This window comes from Monopterus albus, unplaced genomic scaffold (genome assembly GCF_001952655.1).
Source record: "Monopterus albus unplaced genomic scaffold, M_albus_1.0 scaffold235.1, whole genome shotgun sequence".
NCBI lineage: Eukaryota > Metazoa > Chordata > Actinopteri > Synbranchiformes > Synbranchidae > Monopterus > Monopterus albus.
Window position 1 is genome coordinate 148,358 of NW_018128115.1, and position 13,261 is coordinate 161,618.

Genomic DNA, 13,261 nt, shown 5'->3' on the forward strand with positions numbered 1-13,261 from the left:
TTTCCTCTATCAGTGATGAATAAAATGTGGTTCTGGCACTACGAAGGGCACATCGATGTATCGGAATGTGTTTTCAGCTGTAGAAAACCTATACATTTGAGTTTTCAGTGTCCCATTAAACCCCTCAACATCCAATACTTTCAAATCAGACACTGTAGGGTGTGTGTACATGTGTTATATCATGTTTATTCATAAGTTTTGAAAATTATGCACTAGGAAATCCTTGCTATACTAAGTTGATTTTTCCCTAAACACATCATTTTATTTTAACAAAAGACAGACACACAAATGCATTAGATTCAAACTGTTTTTCTTCCACACCAGCAGATGGTGCAATAATAACACACTCTGAATCAGGCTCACATTGTCTATGAAACACCACCAGATGATGCAACACTTGTTCAAAAGATTTTGTTCAAAAACACACAGTTCAGAATCATGACAACACAAATCAAGTGAGAGACAATAACTGCATCAACAGAGCGATGTAACTGTGCTCTATGAGAAATCTAAGCTAACAACGCCAGACAGATTGCATGTTTGCATTTTCACCACGAGCAAATTTAGAAACAATCACATCGATCGTCACAGATAAAACTGATTAAATCAGTGAAAATGAAACGTGAATTGGGAGCATGCATCTCCATGCACAGTTCAAACAGGAAGTCAGGGTTGTTGATTTGAGAAAATACTACTGCACTGTCCTGGAAAGCAGCAGAATACAGCTGTACGCGTGGTGCCAACAGCTGGTTCAGCCCCACACTGACCTGCCAGAACTGTACTCCCATGTGTTTCCTGAGTCCAGCTGTGGAAACTCTGACCATGGGTCCACTGAGCTGGGTTACATAACTGGTTGCATCACAGAAACAGGGTGCAGCTGTTTGAGGGAATTCACTCCAGTTCCACTGAGTGTCTACTACTGTTTCTACTTCAGCTCCATTAACAGTGTGGGCCTTCCTGCCCTGAGCTGGGCCTTGCAGGCACATACTGGTGCAGGAGCATGGCTGCATATGACAGTCGACAGTGAGTCGGGGTAAATTTGCTCTAGCCGGATCAAGATTTCGCTGAAAAAACGTCATCTCAGGGCCACTTGACTTCACCTGACAAGTGGAGATGGGTGTTTGAGCTTATCTGGCTTTGTATCATCATAAACTCTCACAGAGCTGCAGGAGCAAAGGTTGATATCGGTCACAAACAGGCAGGAAGCTGGAAGCTAAGGCTGTGGGGCACATTAGATGATGTGAGGGAAAAGAGAATGAGGGAATTAATGAGGGGAAAGTGTGCAGTGGATGCTGGGATCAGGTGAGAACACACAGGGAAGCTGCAGGTGTAATTTATTTACTGTTTATTCTGGTTTAGCCTATTTTTCTAGTTTAGTCTTTTAAAATTGGATTTCTACTGATCTGAATATCGTCTCCTGTCAGAGGCTTTGCCCCAAAATTAATCTCAGCAAGTAGAAAATGCAAAGGTAACTTGTCTGACTCTTGTTAGTGCATTTTGTTTGTGTATTCAGTGACATGGAGGCAGGAGAACATACACTGGGGGCAGAGAAGTAGAGGACAGCTGATATCATTTCTCACCATTTCAGAAAAGTGTGAAACCGTGGAAACCTGCAGACAGAGACAACAGACAGCGCTGTGTACTTTCTGTAGTCATATCATTAGACCAGCTCGTGTTCTCACTTCTGTTAATTAACCTTTGTCTCCGTCTGCAGGAAAATAAATCGGCCCATCAGTGGAGACTTGTGAGACTTAACAGCTCTGACTCTGCTTTTCCTGTAAAAACAGAGAAGAGTGAAGCTGCCAGCCGAGAAGAAGTAGTGATGTAAGGTCCCTGCAGAGCCGCCGCCAGCATGTGAGAAAGCAGAGAAAACACCCAGCTGGTTACACAACAGCAGCTTCCCACTCGGAGGTTAACGCTGAGAGCTCTGCTAACGCTCAGCAGACAGTGACCAGTCAGAACTTTATTTGGTACATCTCCCACTACAGTTCCACCAGTACAAATCAACCACTGAGCTGCACAGAGATGCTGATTAGAGTTGTGTGGTTCAGTTTTCAGAAATCAGATGCAAGTTCAATTAAACACATTTCATTGCTTTGTATCGTTAAACTGGCACAGGCCACGAGAGCTGGAAGCATCAACTGATCAGCTCGACCCAACCCTAGAGAAAAGCTGCTCGAGTGTCTTCCCACTGTAATCACTGTTAATTAAGTCAGTTCCTGCACATGACATGAAATGTTTTTGGGCGCAGATTTGCAGAACAACCTCTGTTTGCAAGTAACCCATGATTCTGACACTAAGTATGTCTGGAAGGATCCACTGTGGGAAACTGAAGCTGGACAGAAACACTGGCTTCGTCACTGGGTGGTGCTCACACAGATGTGCTGATTAGTGAAGATCAGCACCACCGAGCAACATCTTCTCTTTAATAATGATTTCTAAGTCTGGAGGTATGTTGTTTGTGTGAGGGAGGGGGGTAATTGAACCAAACTATAATCTGGATTTACTTTTTCCTTTGTTGTCTCTGTCGTTTAAGATGATACTGTGAATATAACACCCCATAGTCCACTACTTATTGTTATGCATATGTAGCAAGAATGTGCTGGCAAAAAAAGGTCTTAATCTGATCTGGATTTTATCTGACAGTGGGAACAAGGTATAAAAGTTATTTCAGGGAAAACCTGTTTAGAACTAATGTAGCAGTTTGAAAAAAGGTTTCTGTTAAGGAGAGAAAGTTTCTAGAAGGTGTATGGTCCTACGATGATGGTGAGGCGGAGCAGAGAGCTGGAGCGATAACTGAGAGCTGAGTTCTGCGTTACCATTTCCAGGTCCAGGACGTGCTCTCTGGGACCAATCAGAGGCCGCGTCATCACCAGCATGGCGCTCACATTACTGGATCGCTGCAACAACCAATCAACAGTCAGAGATCTGAGAAAGGGTTATTAAGTTTTAGAAACAAGGGAGATGAGATGACATGAAATGAGATAGGATAAATTAATATGACATGAAATGAAAAAAGATGACTAAATATTAAAGTTAGGACATTAACTGAGAGATCAGCTGATATTTGTCAAATAACACAAATAAGACAGAGATGAGATTATAAAATAATTGATTAAAAATAATTAGATTTAACTTTATTGTCATTACCCGTGTACAAGTACAAGGCAACGAAATGCAGTTTAGCATCTAACCAGAAGTTCAATAACAGCAGTGCAGAGTGTGAGTATCTACAGTCTGTACAATGAGAACTAATTTACCTATAAATATGTACAATTGATATTTATAGTAGGATATGTGGGGTAATGTACGATGTACAGTAATGGACAAGGTACATTAAGCTTATGGAACACTAGTGCAATGGGATGAGGTGGAATGAAATAACATGAAATAGTGCAGAATAAAAAGATAACAGTTAGCAGTAACTTACATGGGATCCAATCAAAGTTATGCACAGTGAAAGGAGATTAACCCAGATTAAAGGAAATAACATGAAACCTGCAGTGAATGTGTCACGTTAAGATAATCTGAACTGAGATGTACTGAATATCTGTATAAACATTACTCAGACTGAGATAGAATGAGGTGACAGACCTCACTTTTGCTTTCTTAAATATTAAGGTTTAACATTTTGGATTGACCGAGGGTACTGTAGTTGTTCACTAATAAAAATAATACACACAGTGTATATGGAGAACAGACTGGTGATATGTGGATGAGAGTTGCAGCTCACCCTGAGGAAAAACTGCCCATCCTCGTTGCCGGCTTTGATCCTGAAAGTGTTGAGCATGCTGGGGAGGACGCTGGTGGCCTGGATCTGGAAGATGTCGGCTGGAACCGAGCGCTCCGACGTGATGCTCATGTACTTATAGACAATGGATGGAGGAAGTCCTCTGCACGCGCTCGGAGACTGGCAGCTGCATCGACTGTCAGAGACACATCAACTCTGAGCTGACAAAGGTCACAGGCTGACATCATATTGGGATTATGTTGGAAGCAAGTGTTTTCACTTTAATGTGCAATACTTAGGATTTGTATGTTTCTAATGCATAAATAAATCATATCACATCATGTCAACAAGCCTCACAGGTACCATTTCCACAGTCACCCAATCAGAGCATTCCAGACCTGTCAGGGTCAAACCAAAGGCTGAGCTAGAACCTGTTGGATGAAACCTTAAAACTGAACCAATTTGTTTTTAGACTTTATAGTCAATTTTCAATTGACCTAAAAGTAGCTGAAGGGTCCTTTGGATGCCTTAGCTACTGGCTAAGGCTCTAGATTACTCTATTACTCTAGATACTACATTAACCATGGGCTTCAGTGGTTGTTGCTATGGAGACAACATCTCCTACTGGATGCCTTAGCCCGTAGCTAAGGCATCCAAGATCACTGTAGCTGTACTCCTTGCTGCCAAGGGTTTTTTTTTACTGTGTTCTGGGCATTTGCTAGGAAAGTAATAGAGGGTTCCTAAAACTATCTGATAATGTATTTCTACATGTTTGTTACTGAGTGGTTGTCGGGGGCTTACTAGTTGTCAGAGGGTTGCTAAAGTGTGTAAGTTTGATCCAACTCTGATGTGATGTTGTCTCCTTAGCAACAACTACTGAAGCCCATGGTTAATGTAGTATCTAGAGTCATAAACCAAAGCGAACCCAGGGTCTGGATCAGTGATCACTACTGCCGAGTGACAAATCTAAATCGAGGGTTTACTCAGAGAGGCCAAACTGGTCCTGAACCCTCTGTTGGAGCTAAACAATTCGGTTCTCACACTGAAACCATTAAAGGGAGCTGGGTCTCACCCCTCTCCAGTCTGGATGTAAGGCTCCTGGCAGGGGTTTCTGGGATAGCAGCGGTAACCTCCAAAGTAGTTCCAGCACATCTGGTCCTCTCGGCAGTTTGGTCCCGTTTCACACTCATTAATGTCTGTGAACAAAACCACAACACACCGGGTCACCGCAGACCTGCATCTGTGTCAGGTCACAGCTGGTCCTCAGTGAGAATCAGCTCTTCTGCTGGAGGACAACCATCTGATTTCCGTGGTAGTCGGCCTTCTCTCTCTGCCTGTATGTGAAGTGCCCTGAGATGCTGGTGTGAATGGAGCTATAAAAACAAAACTGCATTGAACTGAACTGTGGACCAACAGTTCAGCACATGGAACTTACTTTTTATCATACACTGAATTTTATTCTTTTCATCTGATTGTAAACACTCACTATCCTGTAAAACACTGGATTTAATATCATACATCTGATGGTTTCCTGTATCTGGTGGCACTGCTGCTATGGGGTGGGGACTAGGAGGCAGCATTTCCTCCAGCAAGCCTCCTTGAAGTCGTGCTAATGACCAGTTAAATATTGAATTTTTCACCAGTGAGCTGCTCTCAGCAGCCGAGGTGTGCCACTGTCCTTGAACACACCTCCAGTTCACACAGTGCCTAAACCCTGACACTCTCTGTGAGCTGCCTTTCACAGAGATGAAATGAATACAGTGACAGATGGAAGGCGTGTGATGTGTTTAGACCTGAGCAGTGTTTTCCTGTCAGCTGACCGCAGCGTTTACCTTGGCACATGCGTGTTCCCTGGAGCTCGTAGCCCTCAGGACAGACGCAGCTGTAGGAGCCAGGCTGGTTCACACACTGCCACTGACACACGTAGGCCGAGAGCAGACACTCGTCTACGTCTGATCACAGCAGCAAACAGCGGGTGATAAAAGTTAGAGGTCAAATCCACAGCAGTTACCGAACCAGAGCAGGTCAGGGTCTTGTTAGACAGACAGCAAACAATAACAACAACATGCATATGTGTGCGTTCAGACCATGGCAGTTGAGCTGGTCTGGACTCAGTTTATAGCCCTGCTCACACTGGCACAGGAACGAGCCCAGCAAGTTGTAGCAGTGATGCTGACAGGGGCTGCTGGGAGCACACTCGTTCACATCTGCAATAATGACACACACACCATTAACACCACACCACTGAATCTAAGGATCTCACTGTCTTCAGACAAACCATCAGTCACAACCTGAAACCGTCTGGTTTATCAGGACCCTTCGGTCTGGCTTCCTGTAGGCAGTGCTCGGGGTGATGGTGGAGCTCAATCAAATGTTTCAGGTCTGATTCCCTAATCTGTGTGTGAATGTGTAGCCTGTCCTCCTACAGGGTTTTGGTCTGGAGGGGCGGTCATGTGGCCTGGGTGTGTTGGAGGCTCCTGGAAGTTGTCTTGTCCTCCTGGATCATGTTCCTGATATGTTTATATAGTGTTCCTCATACAGCGCATGTTACAATATACGGTTTTGTCATTCTGACTGGTCACACTACAACCCTATCATATTGATTTGTTCTGTACACATGACACCTATTTCCTGTCTGGCTCCCAGTGCAGTGGTTTCATGGAGGCTAAACTACTTTGATGGAACATCTGAGTCCTATTGCCAGAACTTGTGGAGCAGGAACTCACCTCTGCACAAGTTGAACTCGTCTGCAGCGAATCCAACTGGACACCGGATGGAGGCCAGCCTCACCTGGTTGGTCAGGTAGCTGCTGCGGGGAAGCGGTACAACGGGGTGGGGGATGAGGTGTGGAGCAGGGGGACGGGTGGTGGTGGTGGGCTCTTCCTCTCCATTGCCGATGATGATCTGCGCATTCTGCGGCAGACAGAAGTATCCGCCATAGTGGTTGATGCAACTCATCCCTCCTTTACAGGCGTCTGGCAAGGTCTGGCACTCGTTGACATCTGGGAAATGTAGTCCATTGACAGTGAACAGGAAACGGAGCACGCAGAGCTTCAGTCTCCGTCAAACCACAGCTCTTCATGATCTCATTTGAGTTTATTTTAAACCACAGCTGAAAAAATGTAATGGTTTTCACATGATGCTCATCCAGTGACAGATATAAAAGTCGACTGAATTATTGATAACTGACCAACTGTTAAGTGATGACCTCAGCAGCTGTTTGTTTGTTTTATCATTTATTTTTCAGATTTTCTTTGTCATGTTTGAAGTTTCATGTGGAGAGAAGAACAGATTTTATAAAGAGCAAAAATTGAGTGTTTTGACTGAAAAGGTTTTTCTGATTTAAATTTCACAGTTTGATATTTTTCTTTCACTCTGAAGCTTTAAAGCTTCTATAATGTTGAAGTTTGGTCTCGCTGACACTCACCTTTACACTCCTGTTCTTCCTCACTGAACTCGTAGCCCTCCGTGCACTGTCAGAGAAGCTCAGGCAGATTATTGATCAAACAGATACTGATCAGCTGAGTTATTAACCAGACAAGTGAAGTCTCATACAAAACATAACCCAGCAGAGTTACTAGGCTATTTTATTTATACAGCACATTTTCATACACAAAGGCAAATCAGACTGAACTTGATGCAAACAGATAAAACATGACGGCACAAAGCAGCAACATGCACGTGTAGATACCCAGTACCGCTCTACAGCTGTGGCAGACTGGGGGTTCTCTGGACACCGTGTACCCCTTCAGTTCCAAGACCATCCTCTGACTGGTCTACACCAGACACAGGTGTACTTTGCTCTGGAACGTGAGACACCAGTGTCTATACAGTCAGCTAAACAGCACACTGAGTAATGGAACAAAGATCAAGTAGATAAAGTGGAAAACTGAGAAGAATTAAGGAACATTCATTAAAAGCAGTGGAGAAAAGAAGAGCCTTTAGTTTAGTCTTAAACATGGCTCCAGTCAGTGCAGATCCCAGTTCCACTGGGAGCTGGTTCCAGCTGTGGGCAGCGTCATGGCTAAAGGCACTTTCACCTTATGTCTAAATTACCTTTTATGTCTAAAGTTTGAGAAAATTGTCTTTATCCAACTCCAGTCTTTTCTGATAGATAATGGCATTGAGGAGCAATTTCAATCTGGTTTTAAATCAAAACATAGTACTGAGTCTGCGTTATTAAAAATCAGTAACGATATCCTGTTGGCTAGGGACGCTGGGGATTTGGTTTTATTGGTGATTTTAGATCTCATTGCTGCCTTCGATACAGTGGATCATGGAATCCTCTGATCTCGTTTGGAGCAGTGTGTAGGAATTCAAGGTACTGTTTTTAACTGGTTCAGATCAGATCAGAGGTTTGACAAGCAAATCAACTCAGTTGTGAAATCTAGCTTCCTCCACCTGAGGTAAGTAAAGTCAAGTCATTCCTTTCTCTTAATGATTTTCAGATTGCAATCCATGCTTTTATCACTTCTAGACTTGACTATTGCAATGCTCTACATTATGGTGTTAACCAGTCTTCTCTTACTCGTCTCCAAATGGTGCAAAATGCTGCTGCTCGTCTTTTAACAAGTACCAGAAAATTCGACCATATAACCCCGTTACTGGCTTCTCTCCACTGGCTTCCAGTCTGTTTTTAGAATAAATTTGAAACTGTTGATTTTTGTTTTTAAGGCTCTTAATGGTTTGGCTCCATCTTACTTCACTGAATTAGTGCACTGGCACAAACCTACCAGGTCCCTCAGATCTTCAAGCCAGTTTCTTTTAGAGGTTCCAAGGGCCAGATATAAACGCTGGGGTGACCGTGCTTTTACTGTTGCAGCCCCTAAACTGTGGAATAGTCCACCTTTTAATGTTAGGTCAGCTACTGCCCTCAGTACTTTTAAATCATTGCAGTATTTGCCTTGGCTTTTAATGCACAGTAGGGCCTGATGCATTCCTTTTAATTCAATTAAATTTATTGAATATGTGTCATAGGATAAGGGTAATCATCTTTATTAGCCAAGTATGCTACACACAAGGAATTTGTTTCCAGTACAGAACCGATGGCAGCCATCTGCGGCACCAACTCAACAGAGAGCTCTAACCATCCGGGGCAACGTCTCTTGCCCAAGGACACTTCAACACGTGAACTGCTGGCACCAAGATTCAAACCTTCAACCTTCTGGTTGGGAGACAACTGCTCTACCCACTGAACCACTGTCGCCTCCCCCAAAAAATGAACTATCATGCCGTCACAGGGGAAGGTAACCCCAGCTTGTCATGCCACAGCCAGTGGAGTTACCCACTGTGTTACACAGCCACTATCATCTGTGTGTCTGTGTTATTGTGCTGTTTTATTTTTGCACTGAACTTATTTATTTTAGTTTAGTTTTTTATTGTGATTTTATTCTGCCATGTAAAATACTTTGGTCAACTGGATGTTGTTCTTAAAGTGCTATATAAATTAATTTGATTTGATATGGTTTAGTGGAGCTCTGGGCACCACCAGCTGACCAGTCCCTGCTGATCTGAGAATTCACACTGAATTCTATATTTAACTGGAAGCCAGTGCACAGATCTAAGGACTGGAGCAACGTGCCGTCTGTTCCTGGTGTTTGTCAGCGCAGCAGCATTTTGAATGAGCTGCCTCTGATGGTCTTGTTGGGGAGGCCAGTCAGCAGTGCGTTACAATGGTCTGCCCTCTCAGAAACAAAGGCATGAGGGGGCCTTCAGTCCTGCTTAGACAGAGAGCTTCTCACTGTGGCTGTTTTTAAGATGCCAGAATGACGATTGTGTTACAGCTTTGACGTGGCCATTGACATTAAGATCTTCATCAATGGTTACAACAAGATTCTGACACAGGTGTTACAGTGTCCTGGGCTTAAGGTAGTCACTGACCACCAGCCTTCTTTCTTTATTTTCTAAGAATGATTTCCATTTTGTCTTTGTTTAGTTGAAGGAAATATTGTTGCAGCCAGTTTTTCACATTTTTAAGACATAAGTCTATAGAACCACAGTCATTCATTGAGAGCTTTAAGTATATCTGGGTGTCGTCCCCATAGCTGTGAATCAGCAACACTACATTTCTGGAAAATTCAAGAAGCAGAAGCATGTACAGCTTGAATAGGAGGGGTCCAAGAATAGATCCTTGTGAGACACCATACGTCATGGTGGTTCTTGCAGATTCATAATTAATAAAAGTATTAATTATGTTGTGCTTTAATGTATGATCTGTATCCCTTTATTGGATCATGTACATAATGTTACAGCAGGTACGAGTTAATTTTACCTTGCTTGCTTTGAATTAGGTTACGTAATATGTGTTAAATTCCACCTTGGATCAATAAAGACATGATCTGAAAAGTTATGAGTGTAGCAGGGTTAAACATGCACTGATGTCATACTAGCAGGAAATCACAGTCGGGAACAGAAAGTACCTGAGTTTCATTATATGCATGAAAACACATAAAAATCCCTAAAGTTTTGAACTAAAAGGGTTCATCTCTGTTTCTCCTGTTGCCTGGTGATTCAATGGTTGGAAATACTTTGTCTTTGTCTGTAGCTGATGCCGACATGAGCATGGTGCTGGTGTTTTGGTCCTTACCGAGTAGGTGGCAGGTTCTTCCACCTGCTGAGCTGAAACCATCACGACAAAAACACCCAGGAGGAGGAAAACCTGTAGCGTCTCCATCCTGAAACAATAATACACACTCTGTTTTACAGCGGGGCTGCAACTGATCATTTGTTTCTCATCAACCAATTAATTAATAACAGCCTTTCTTTGCATGTTCTGTCTGCTTGTGTGGGTTGACAGTGTGGCTGTGTGTCAACCAGAGGTGGAGCCGGGTTTCTGCACAGAGGGAGAAGCATAAAAATCATCTGGGTGAAGGCAAGACAGGCCTGACTGTAGGTCACGTTTATGGCTGGTTTTGTGTTTCCCACATGTTGGTAGCTGCCAGTCATGATGAACAGTGAGTGTGAGGCACAGCGGCTGTGGATGGTTCTGGTGTTGTTGGGTCGTTTCCCCATGCACAAGAGAAACCTGACTAGAGTTACTGTCAGTCTGGTCTGACTCAGCTCTGGACATCACTGTCAAATATGTGACAGTGACTTGTACTTTAAAATGGCAGGAAATACATTTTTTATGCAGTCTGTTCCTTTTCTGATCTTTTAACAGTTTACTAACAACAGCAGTTTAGAGAAAAAAGAAACTGGATTAAACAAGAATACAATTCAACTTTGAATACAAGGTTGTGAATTTGACTTAATGAGCAGGATGCAACAGCTCCTGAACATATGAATAAACTAATTCGTTCAAATTATTTTATGACTTTTATTGGCCAAGTATGTTACACACAGGTAGTTTGTTTCCAGTACAGAAATGAGGCAGCTCACACACCGATGGCGGCGCTGACCTGGCCATCGGGAGCAACTCACGGTTCAGTGTCTTGCCCAAGGACAGTTCAACATGTGGACTAAGGAGAAGAGCCACCAGCCTAATGGTTAGGGGACGACCTCTTTACCTCCTGAGCCCCAGAGGCCCCAAACGGTACAGAGCTGTGAATTCTACACAAAATGTAAAACCCAAATAACCTTTTTTAATGGAAAACAGATTAGAAACCTACACTGGAAAAGGGGAAAACCAGAGCCTTCTCAGCGTGCTGGGATCTTCAGATTTAGTTTGAGGAGGGGTCTAAACGGTTCTGCTAATATCCATTACAAGATCACACATTTTGATATTATCTTCATCATTACAGCAGGGAAACCAAAAGGCTGGGTTTCAGCAACAAGCCACAGAGGTCCCGAAAGCTGCTAAGAATAAAAACAACAAAAAAGAAACAGCAAATTAAAATGGCACTGCAATTAGTCCTCAGTTTCAGGTTCCATTTACCTGCGACACACTCACACTGTAAAGTCTGAACCTTTATCCAGTACAGGGAACCCGGACTAAGTGCAGACCACCACAGATCCTAGGTCCGTCTCTCGTCGCTGATCTACAGCAGGATCTTCGTACAGGTGCCACTCAGGTGTCCCTGGTCCAGGAGAACACTGCGACGTCAAAGTGAAGCGGTCTTACCTGGACTCTCCAGTGTCGGTCTCTGAACCGTCTGATCCGGAGCTGGAGGAGGGAAGGCGTGCGGGCGGACGCAAGGAGTCTGTGCTCCTGGAGCCCGCCTGCTGCTCCTCCGCTGCACAGACCGGAGCGGTGCCGCCCCCTGCCGTTCACCGCAGTATTTACTGCGAAATAAAGTAAACACGTGAATGAAAATGTCCCTGTCCCCTGCCTTCGCACAAAGTCACGAAACAAGTGCATGATGCTCTGAGCTCCTTTCCTCTTTACACTTCCTGTTAAATTTTGTACTTTGAAATACTTTTTATTACCACGCAATGTCATGTAATAAAAGGAAATGATATAATAAAATGACCAGGAAAGATTACATTTACCACTTCTTGGTATATTCTAGTGAGTTTTCTTTTTTAAGGAAACTGAAACTTATAGAGACTTAACAGAACTACATACACTGTGTACACTGCTGGTAGTTTAATCTATAATACCTGCAGCTCTCTGACAAACGTAGTGCAAAGTATTATAGTTTATTCTGGAAGTAGGAAGGTATTAGGCAAAGTAAAATAGAAATACTAAAGTAAATTATAATACCTCAAACTAGTGCTTTCCTACAGTACATGAGTAAAAGTACTTGTTACTTCTAACACAGTAAACACAGTCACATGTACATATTGAATCTATTCACCTGCTGAGTGTTTACTGTATCATCAATCTACTGGCCAATCAGAGAGCTGCTGTTTACCCTGTGTGACCTCTGAGCCCTGCTGAGTCCTGCTGGGGAGCTGAACCAGGATCAGGACTCTATATTTACCCCAGATTAAGTGCAGATACAGTGGCTCTTCACAAACAGCAGCAGCTCCCATTTGGCTCAGACATGTCGTTGGACAGTAGCTCAGCTGCCGCCACCCCCCCCTGGAGGAACCACAGCTTCATCTTGAGGGAGGGCAGAGACCCTCCTCTGTCAGACCAGGGAGAGACCATCATTGGAGTCTACCTTCTGCTCTTGGGTGGGTACATGCACTGTGACACTGTACTAAGTACATGGTAAGAGTACACTGCTCAAACTGCTTCAGGGACAAAGTTTTAAAAAAGACATTCACAGCCGCTCTTTTATCACATGATCTGCTGGGATTATAAGGCTCTACGAGGTCTTTAAGATATGATGGAGCCTTGTCATTAAGGGCTTTGTATGTTAGGAGAAGGATTTTAAATTCTATTCTGAATTTTACAGGGAGCCAGTGGAGAGAAGCTAATATGGGAGAGATATGATCTCTCTTGCTAGTTCCTGTCAGTACTCTGGCTGCAGCATTTTGGATTAACTGGAGGCTTTTTAGGGAATTATTGGGACATCCTGATAGTAAAGAGTTACAGTAGTCCAGCCTGGAAGTAACAAATGCATGGACCAGGTTTTCAGCATCACTTTGAGACAGGATGCTCCTGATTTTTGCAATATTGCGCAGGTGAAAGAAGGCAGATCTAGA

General features: G+C 43.4%; 2 protein-coding genes across 6 annotated transcripts in view; one reads left to right on the top strand and one right to left on the bottom strand.

The window, feature by feature from the left end:
* Positions 1-12: 12 nt before the first annotated feature.
* Positions 13-13,261, bottom strand: part of LOC109971827 (EGF-containing fibulin-like extracellular matrix protein 2) — a 14,700-nt gene continuing 1,451 nt past the window's right edge. Inside the window, exons 2-11 of one of the 5 annotated variants that reach the window (XM_020620321.1) lie at positions 11,619-11,950; positions 11,338-11,521; positions 10,317-10,404; positions 7,158-7,203; positions 6,457-6,732; positions 5,818-5,937; positions 5,563-5,682; positions 4,803-4,926; positions 3,734-3,926; positions 13-2,900 (exon numbers count right to left, since the gene is read on the bottom strand). In XM_020620321.1, coding sequence (XP_020475977.1) covers positions 2,739-2,900; positions 3,734-3,926; positions 4,803-4,926; positions 5,563-5,682; positions 5,818-5,937; positions 6,457-6,732; positions 7,158-7,203; positions 10,317-10,403 — 1,128 coding nt within the window. In that variant the 5' untranslated portion in view covers position 10,404; positions 11,338-11,521; positions 11,619-11,950 and the 3' untranslated portion in view covers positions 13-2,738. Of the gene's footprint in view, positions 2,901-3,733; positions 3,927-4,802; positions 4,927-5,562; positions 5,683-5,817; positions 5,938-6,456; positions 6,733-7,157; positions 7,204-10,316; positions 10,405-11,337; positions 11,522-11,603; positions 11,951-13,261 lie in introns of all 5 variants that reach the window. The other 4 variants (XM_020620319.1, XM_020620320.1, XM_020620318.1 and 1 more) reach the window with 4 other exon arrangements.
* Positions 12,655-13,261, top strand: part of LOC109971797 (opsin-5-like) — a 24,199-nt gene continuing 23,592 nt past the window's right edge. Inside the window, exon 1 of the mRNA XM_020620280.1 lies at positions 12,655-12,787. Within this exon, the coding sequence (XP_020475936.1) occupies positions 12,655-12,787 (133 nt within the window). The remainder of the gene's footprint in view (positions 12,788-13,261) is intronic.